The sequence below is a fragment of the Xenopus tropicalis genome, chromosome 5 (genome assembly GCF_000004195.4).
Source record: "Xenopus tropicalis strain Nigerian chromosome 5, UCB_Xtro_10.0, whole genome shotgun sequence".
NCBI classification, from domain to species: Eukaryota; Metazoa; Chordata; class Amphibia; order Anura; family Pipidae; genus Xenopus; species Xenopus tropicalis.
The window spans coordinates 152416829-152427181 of NC_030681.2; the positions used below are offsets into that span (position 1 = coordinate 152416829).

General features: G+C 43.6%; 1 protein-coding gene across 2 annotated transcripts in view; it reads left to right on the forward strand.

The window, feature by feature from the left end:
- pnoc (prepronociceptin) overlaps positions 1-5719 on the forward strand; it is a 52986-nt gene extending 47267 nt beyond the window's left edge. The window contains exon 3 of one of the 2 annotated variants that reach the window (XM_031901483.1): positions 3736-5719. In XM_031901483.1, coding sequence (XP_031757343.1) covers positions 3736-4338 — 603 coding nt within the window. In that variant the 3' untranslated portion in view covers positions 4339-5719. 2 annotated transcript variants of the gene reach the window in all.
- Positions 5720-10353: the final 4634 nt, after the last annotated feature.

Sequence of the window (10353 nt, forward strand, 5' to 3'; positions counted from 1 at the left end):
AACTGTAACAAGAAGTAGTATGGGAGCAAAAGGCAGAACTCTGCCCATTCATTGGCTGATGGGGCCTAGCATGTATGTGTGCCTTGGCTTGTTTGTGTGCACTGTGACTCCTATGATCCCAGGGGGCGGCCCTTAGTACCTAAAATGGCAGTTTCCTATTTAGGATTACCCAATGGCACATACTGCTAAACAAGTATATTTATATGAAAATGCTTTATTTAGATGAAGCACTGAGCTGTTTAGGCAATATATTTGTATTGAGATGATCCCCAAAGCCCTGGGAATGACTGCTGGGTCAGTGGGTTGTTAATGAGTTAAACACCTCCCTGGAACAGACTCGCTAACATCCAATATACTATCCATACGCACGACAAGCTGACAAGTTCAACCTGTAGTCACAGAAGGGAAAATGAGTCCATTTGCATAACGAGCTCATTGATTCCTTCCCAGCATCCCTTGCTAGAAACAGCTATAATCAGAAAATGGTCTCTTTCGACATCGCTGAACTGGAACGTGCTGTAAAGGATTCCAAATGGAGCAATTGACATTATACTGCTCACTTCATTTATTCTGCTTTACTTTACAACACCAATAATTAGAACATTGATCTTTTTTATTTCAAGCTTCATTAATTAGTCCATGTAACCATCTGTGGAACAGCCGTAGCCCAGCACACAAGGTTACGTAGTGCTGACCCCCAAAGACAGACCAACGTGGAAGCTTCTAGGAAACGATGCCCTTTGTGTCTGGCTTTAGCCTTTATGAAGAGAACTTTAATTACAGGGCTCGTTGGCAATACGGAGATTTTTCTCTTGCTTACTAACGCAGATATCTAGCATTGTGCTTTATAGCACACAATTTCTTTAGGTTTTTTATGTTTAGAAATTATGAATTAAAAAAAAAAGAGTTTATAGTTGTGTAAGTGGATAAAGGGAAAATAACACGGTGCAAAAACTAAATGACAAGCTAAGGGAATGCCAGCTTAAGTGCAAAAACATTGGTAGTATAGTAGAAATGGCACGGCACACTGAGAGGGTGATGTTTGGTTGAGGAGGCTAATTAAAGGAGGAGGAAAGGTTAAACACCCACTATTGATTGTAATCACTTACCTGATACCCCGGGTCAGTGCTCATGTTATCAGAAAACTGAACCGGTCTGGGCTACATGCCAGCAAGAGAAAGATCTACCTGCTTCTTCAGGATAAATACAGTGCCAATTCCATGTATAATACCCCAGAACCCACAGCAGGATAAATACAGTGCCAATTCCATGTATAATACCCCAGAACCCACAGCAGGATAAATACAGTGCCAATTCCATGTATAATACCCCAGAACCCACAGCGGGATAAATACAGTGCCAATTCCATGTATAATACCCCAGAACCCACAGCAGGATAAATACAGTGCCAATTCCATGTATAATACCCCAGAACCCACAGCAGGATAAATACAGCGCCAATTCCATGTATAATACCCCAGAACCCACAGCAGGATAAATACAGTGCCAATTCCATGTATAATACCCCAGAACCCACAGCAGGATAAATACAGTGCCAATTCCATGTATAATACCCCAGAACCCACAGCAGGATAAATACAGGGCCAATTCCATGTATAATACCCCAGAACCCACAGCAGGATAAATACAGGGCCAATTCCATGTATAATACCCCAGAACCCACAGCAGGATAAATACAGTGCCAATTCCATGTATAATACCCCAGAACCCACAGCAGGATAAATACAGTGCCAATTCCATGTATAATACCCCAGAACCCACAGCAGGATAAATACAGTGCCAATTCCATGTATAATACCCCAGAACCCACAGCGGGATAAATACAGCGCCAATTCCATGTATAATACCCCAGAACCCACAGCGGGATAAATACAGTGCCAATTCCATGTATAATACCCCAGAACCCACAGCAGGATAAATACAGCGCCAATTCCATGTATAATACCCCAGAACCCACAGCGGGATAAATACAGCGCCAATTCCATGTATAATACCCCAGAACCCACAGCGGGATAAATACAGCGCCAATTCCATGTATAATACCCCAGAACCCACAGCGGGATAAATACAGCGCCAATTCCATGTATAATACCCCAGAACCCACAGCAGGATAAATACAGCGCCAATTCCATGTATAATACCCCAGAACCCACAGCAGGATAAATACAGTGCCAATTCCATGTATAATACCCCAGAACCCACAGCAGGATAAATACAGTGCCAATTCCATGTATAATACCCCAGAACCCACAGCGGGATAAATACAGTGCCAATTCCATGTATAATACCCCAGAACCCACAGCAGGATAAATACAGCGCCAATTCCATGTATAATACCCCAGAACCCACAGCAGGATAAATACAGCGCCAATTCCATGTATAATACCCCAGAACCCACAGCGGGATAAATACAGTGCCAATTCCATGTATAATACCCCAGAACCCACAGCAGGATAAATACAGCGCCAATTCCATGTATAATACCCCAGAACCCACAGCGGGATAAATACAGCGCCAATTCCATGTATAATACCCCAGAACCCACAGCAGGATAAATACAGCGCCAATTCCATGTATAATACCCCAGAACCCACAGCAGGATAAATACAGTGCCAATTCCATGTATAATACCCCAGAACCCACAGCAGGATAAATACAGTGCCAATTCCATGTATAATACCCCAGAACCCACAGCAGGATAAATACAGTGCCAATTCCATGTATAATACCCCAGAACCCACAGCAGGATAAATACAGTGCCAATTCCATGTATAATACCCCAGAACCCACAGCGGGATAAATACAACGCCAATTCCATGTATAATACCCCAGAACCCACAGCGGGATAAATACAGTGCCAATTCCATGTATAATACCCCAGAACCCACAGCAGGATAAATACAGCGCCAATTCCATGTATAATACCCCAGAACCCACAGCAGGATAAATACAGTGCCAATTCCATGTATAATACCCCAGAACCCACAAATATTGTTGTACCCAAACTGTGGAGGCCCAGGGGCTGGATCCAAGAATCCACAAGTTGGTCAGAATTACCTTAGATAAACTACTAGGAAAATGCCAGCCATCATTACTGCAGGAGAAATTTAATATTCTTTCTGGGTAAGAGTATTTTGACTACTTTTAGAATGTCTGTATCATGCTTAAAATTAATGGTTATACGTATATTGCAAAAATAAAGCGCAATACAGACAAATATGGGTCCATATAATTATAATATAATACTTTTGGTTCTGCAGCTCGCCAGTTTGGGATTTCAGTAGTTATCTGGTTGCTAGGGCCCAGTTTACCTTAGTAACCAGGGAGTGATTTGAGAGAGTGACTGATATATGAATAGGGGAGGGGCTGAATAGAAAGATAAGTAATAAAAAGTAACAATAATAATAAAACTGGAGCCTCACAGAGCAATAGTTTTTGGCTGCCGGGTCATTTGAAAGCTGCAGAGAGTTGGAAGAAGAAGGCAGATCAATCAAAAACTATAAAAGATATAAAACGAAGATTAATTGAAAAGTTGCTTAGAATTAGCCATTCTATAACATATTAAAGGTTAACCACCCCTTTATTGCATTGTTCCAACACTGGGTATACAAGTAGCGCTCTATAAATACAATGCTGTATCCATACAATATATACATAGAGACGTTGGCATTTATATGAATATTTTGTTCATTCTCTTTGCCCCTCTCTTGACAGCTTTGCATCGTGGAATGTGAAGGAAAGATCTACTCCAGCTCCATGTGGTCCATATGCAAAACCGTTCTGGTCCAGTCGTCGCTGCAGCTCAGCGTGGATAGCGTGGGCGGCTTCCAGGAAGACTATAAACCTATAAACATGGAAGACGGCCAGTTTGCCAGCAATTTCAAGAGACTCAGCGATCTCACAAAACTGGTCGACTTGAATAAAATGAAGGAAGGAAAGAGACTGTCGGACATTAGCGACCTGATCCGCGAACAGAGTGAGGAAGATCCCAGCCTGGACGGCGCCGAGGGCGCGCTCGGAATGGCCGCTTATCCCGACGAGTTTGGCCAACTGCAAAATCCGGCCAACGCCGTGTCCAAACGCTTTGGGGGGTTCGTGAAAGGAAAATACAGCTACAGGAAATTCATGGGTCCCTCGAAGGATCTCCAGAAGCGTTATGGGGGTTTTATTGGCGTCAGGAAATCCGCCAGGAAATGGAACAACCAGAAGCGATTTAGCGAGTTTCTGAGACAATATCTGGGCATGTCCACGCGCTCCGCCGAGTACGACAGCTTCACCAACGACGTGAGCGACATAAACGGGCAGAACGAAATCTAAGACTTCTTTATCGAGGCGCAGAATTTGATTTGTAACTGACGGGGCAGAAAAAGTCAACCTCCGCCTTCTGCAGTTTCATCTAGAAATGTCGGCGAACTGTACGGTCACGGCCTAGGGAGAATATGGGGAGAGTAGCTCTTGTTTATGCTGAAAAAAAAACAAACAATATGGCGTCTAATACAGTAAAAACCTGGCCATAATGTCCTGCCATGACTGGCTCACATTTATTTTACATTGTACATGTTACTCCTGTGTTCCAATTATAACACTACATGCAATGCAATGCAGTTGTTTTGGATCTTTCCCAATGCAGCCATGTTGCACTCAATCTGCGGTACCAGTTCTACCAAGTGGGGTGTCCCCGCAGCGTCACATTACCTAGCACCCCATTGGGCCACGTGCCAATCACTCCACCTATTAATAAGCACTAGTTCATTCATATATAGGGACATCCAACACCTTCTTGGAGCTACTGGGCAAAGATACCCAAAAGGCTTTGTATATTGCACCTTAAATGATGTTTACATGATTAAACCTGTATTGGATATGAGATCTTAGACAGGAGGCAATGCCTTTTTTTTATCTATATTCTCCCATGGAAAGAATGCTAATGGGAACATGTATGGCTGTTCATATGTCACCGAGACACATCTGTGTGTAGTCATCCAATGAGGGTGTTAGCATGGTGTTGGCAATGCCAACATGTGGAATAGTAGTGTTAAATAGTAATGTATAACACGTTTTTTTTTAGAAATGTATAATTGCAAAATACCCTAGAAAATAATAAACCAATGAACGAATAATGTCTACATGGGGAGAAGGGCTGCTTCAGGCCATTCATACAGTCCTCTCCATGATGGTTTTCAGAAGCCTGGGGGCCAGACACTGGTGTAACTCCCTATACAGTAGATCCCATGGTTGCCGGGGGGCCTGGACTGTGGGGTCTGCTGTATTGTAGTCCCCCCTCCTAGGCCTGGAGGTTCGGCACAGTATGGGCCTGGAGTTGGGTGGGCAAGGAGGTACAGTTTGCGCTGGGCTCCCCCAAAAATTTCTTTACAGGGGGACCGGTGCAACCAAGTTATGCCACTGAGACCAAAAGACTTGGTCAACCCAATAGCCCAATAAGGCAAAGTCTTGTGTTAGTTGGTGCATATCGGCTGCTTGGGCCTGTACCAGGGCGGGTCCAATGCTTCCGGCACACAGGTTTTTCCACTTGCTGAGAATACGCTACATGGGGCATCAGCCTTAAGGTGAATAGTAATAGAAATATGCCATTAGCTTCTATCCCCAGGTTCACTTTACCAATGAAGTACATTTTGTATGCATAAAACCAGGCCCCCAATCCCAATAAAACAGCAGTGGTTTTCATGCCTTCTGAGGATTTGATTGTAAGTTTTTGTTTGTTAATAATGTCTTTTTCCACCGAAAGACGCCATGGGGTTCAGTTTCTATGGGTCACTGCGGCACCCCATTAACTTTCTGTTCAAGCATCACTGAACTTGTATATTACATGGGTGCAGTATTAGTAAATAGCCTGCTAACCAAGCAAGCACCCAGCAAGCAGTGACATGGAAAGGTCAAAGAAAGGGTTAATGGGATCTGGAACCTCCACCCAACGCGCCATCACAGGTCAGCCAGTTCCCAATGGAATATAATGTATTATGGGGGGAACTAAATACTGGGGGACCAACGGCCCAAACCTGTATATAAATCACCTCCGCTGGGTTAAACACAAGACATTTATTTTATAAGTGGGAACCCGGAACACTTTGTCTAAAGAAAACTATTTTGATTTCAGGTCTGAAACACCCAACGCTGAAATGTGGGCTTATTTAATGCAGTAACAGATTCAGGGGATGAGGGGTAGAAAAGCTTTTGTGCAGTTGCTCCCGGCTTTATCCCCACTCCCTGTGGCCCGAGAGGCATCTGTGTGGCACTACAGCTTTACACTACATTGCCAGCCTTGGATGCCCCCCTCTGGGGCAAATACGAAATCATTTAGAAACAGTTTTACGTTCCACGCCTTAGTAATTCAGATGTGACACAGCAGGACCTCACTGATAACTGCCCCTGTGCTCTATTGTGTGCAAATGTCCATATTGCCCCCCAATTATACCCTATATTAGCTGTGTCTTATCCCTATACCTGAAGTCCTGATATGGAACTTGTGTGTGTGTTTGAACCCAAGAAACAGTTTAAAAAAGGGCAAAATCTGTAAAAAGTCATTTAAAGCAGTCACCCTTTATTTTTATTCCATTTCTAATGAAGTAGAATTCAATCCTGTACTGTAACTCTCACACCAAAGCACTATCCCAAATAGTACAGGTATGGGATCCCTTATACGGAAACCCGTTATCAAGAAAGCTCCGAATTACGGAAAGCCTGTCTCCCATAGACTCCATTTTAATCAAATTATTCAGAATTTTAAAACTGATTTCCTTTTTCTCTGTAATAATAAAACAGTAACTGTACTTGATCCCAACTAAGATATAATTACCCCTTATTGGGGGCAGAACAGCCCTATTGGGTTTATTTAATGGTTAAATGATTCCCTTTTCTCTGTAATAATAAAACAGTACCTGTACTTGATCCCAACTAAGATATAATTACCCCTTATTGGGGCAGAACAGCCCTATTGGGTTTATTTAATGGTTAAATGATTCCCTTTTCTCTGTAATAATAAAACAGTACCTGTACTTGATCCCAACTAAGATATAATTACCCCTTATTGGGGCAGAACAGCCCTATTGGGTTTATTTAATGGTTAAATGATTCCCTTTTCTCTGTAATAATAAAACAGTACCTGTACTTGATCCCAACTAAGATATAATTACCCCTTATTGGGGCAGAACAGCCCTATTGGGTTTATTTAATGGTTAAATGATTCCCTTTTCTCTGTAATAATAAAACAGTACCTGTACTTGATCCCAACTAAGATATAATTACCCCTTATTGGGGCAGAACAGCCCTATTGGGTTTATTTAATGGTTAAATGATTCCCTTTTCTCTGTAATAATAAAACAGTACCTGTACTTGATCCCAACTAAGATATAATTACCCCTTATTGGGGCAGAACAGCCCTATTGGGTTTATTTAATGGTTAAATGATTCCCTTTTCTCTGTAATAATAAAACAGTACCTGTACTTGATCCCAACTAAGATATAATTACCCCTTATTGGGGGCAGAACAGCCCTATTGGGTTTAAATAATGTTTTATTGATTCTTTAGTAGACTTAAGGCATGGAGATCCAAATTACGGAAAGACCCCTTATCCGGAATACCCTTGATCCCGAGCATTCTGGATAACGGGTCCTATACCTGTATAAGGAAAAGTTATGTTTGTAAAGTTTTTGTCACTGATCTAAATGTAATACAGGTATGGGACCTGTTATCCAAAATGCTCGGGACCTGGGGTTGGGATCAAGTACAGGTACTGTTTTATTATTACAGAGAAAAGGGAATCATTTAACCATTAAATAAACCCAATAGGGCTGTTCTGCCCCCAATAAGGGGTAATTATATCTTAGTTGGGATCAAGTACAGGTACTGTTTTATTATTACAGAGAAAAGGGAATCATTTAACCATTAAATAAACCCAATAGGGCTGTTCTGCCCCAATAAGGGGTAATTATATCTTAGTTGGGATCAAGTACAGGTACTGTTTTATTATTACAGAGAAAAGGGAATACAGTAATATGTTTCATGTGACAAATTTACAATGGGTGAATTTTAAAATAATATTCTTATAACACACAGTTTAGTCATTGCCCTAAAGCTGTAAATTATATCCTTATAAACGGCGCTTAGTGATGTCATCAGTTATAATCGGAGCTTAGTGATGTCACTTCTGTCACATGACTCACTGAAACCTGTATATTATAATAAATAAAGTACCCCCTGTTTTAAAATATGAGGATATTAAAAGCCACCTTGGAGTTCCATGACCTGTAAGAAAAGCACTGAGCCTTCGGCCTCATACCTTTATACGGTCATGGAACCCCTTGGTGATTTATAATATCCTTATCATTTGCAGTAGGGGGCACTTGGGCTGGTTTCCATGGATGCCAAGGTAAGAAAGCAGATGCTGGTTGCTGATTGGGCCCCTAGGTGTCGCTGGCATATTTGAATCCCCTCCCAGCCAGCGTGCCCATATTCTCCTGGCCCCTATAACTGCCACATAAGGGAGTAGTTACCCTTTATTCAGTGTCTGGGCAGCTTCAGAAGATGATGCCCCCTTGTTACCCTTCCCATACACTGCCTGCTGACCTTCTGCTTTGTGTTACTCAACGGAATGGAGCAACTGAGTTCTGGGACTTCAACTGGAACCCGGGACAGAACCAGAACCCACCACCATTCACTTCTCTGGATTCATCATTTTGCCTAATTGCCCTATTTCTATTTACCCCATACAACTGTAGGAGACACATGATGTTTTTTTAAGCAAACAATTGTGATAATAAAGTGTAAATATGATATATATAAACACAAGGACTGAGAATGGATACTGTTACTGACATTTTTGTGTTACTGTTCCTTTAATATATGGTGTTTCACCTGTACGTTAACTTTCTATTCTAAGCAACTTTTAAATTGGTCTTCATTACCGTATTTTCCGGCGTATAAGACGACTTTTTAACCCCGAAAAATCCGTGCCAAAGTCGGGGGTCAAGGGGGCATGGGGGGGGGACCTGGGCCCTGCTTCCTCCGGCTCCGATGGTGTCCCCCGCTATGTGCCGCAGTTCCCCGCTACTTCTGCGCTTTTATAAGGTTGCGCCCGAGTGTACTGACGTCACACACACAGGACGCAACGTCATAAAAGCGCAGAAGTAGCGGAGAGCCGCGGCACATAGCGGGGGACACCACCACACCACAGGAAGCTGGAGGATGCTTTGGGGAGGGGCCCTGGGGGAAGCTGGAGGATGCTTTGGGGGGTGCCCTGAGGGAAGCTGGAGGATGCTGGGGGGGCAGGAGGATGCTGGGGGGCCTGGGGGGAACCGAAGGATGCTGGGGATGCCCTGGGGGAAGCAGGAGGATGCTGGGGGGGAGCGGAGGGTTCGGTTCTGCGAGCCACAGGGTGGTAGTATATTCCAAACTCTATATTTTAACTGGAAAAGTTGGGGGTCGTCTTATACGCCCAGTCGTCTTATACACCGGAAAATACAGTATTTATTTTTTTATAGTTTTTGAACTTTTTGCCCTCTTCTTCTTCTAACTCTTTGCAGCTTTCAAATGGGGGTCACTGACCCCGGCAGCCAAAAATCTATTGCTCTGTGAGGCCCCAGTTTTATTGTTATTGTTACTTATTACTTATCTTTCTATTCAGCCCCTCTCCTATTCATATACCCTTCTCTCATTCAAACCACTCCCTGGTTGCTAAGGTAACCTGTACCCTGGCAACCAGATAGCTGCTGAAACTCCAAACTGGAGAGCTGCTGAAAATGAAATAACTAAAAACTAGAAATAATAAAAAATGAAGACCAATTGCAAACTGCCTCAGAATATCACTCTCTACATCGAAGTAAAAGTTAATGCAAAGGTGGCCAAACCCCCTTAAACGCAATTTACCTACAGGTTTTAAAAAATACCAATGCCTATTTCTATTCCCCGCACTGCTGATACTGATTATTGCAACACGGGGGCAGAATCCGGCTGATGAATAGACGTGTGGAGAAGAAGGCAGGGCGTTGGCAGAAGTGGAGCTGCGGCTGGATGAGAGCCGGATGGAGCTGCACTGGTGACTGATCTAACGGACGGCAATGGTACCGACAACTGGTGCAATAAAGATCACTTCCATGTCCAGGGTCGGACTGGGGCAGGGTCGGACTGGGGCAGGGTCGGACTGGGGCAGGTTCGGACTGGGTTGGACTGGGGGAGGGCCGGACTGGGGCAGGGTTGGACTGGGGCAGGGTCGGACTGGGGCAGGGTCGGACTGGGCTGCTGGGACACCGGGGAAAATACCCGGTGGGCCCGGCCCTTGTGGGCCCCAGCAGCCCAAACCCGTCCCTATTGCTGCT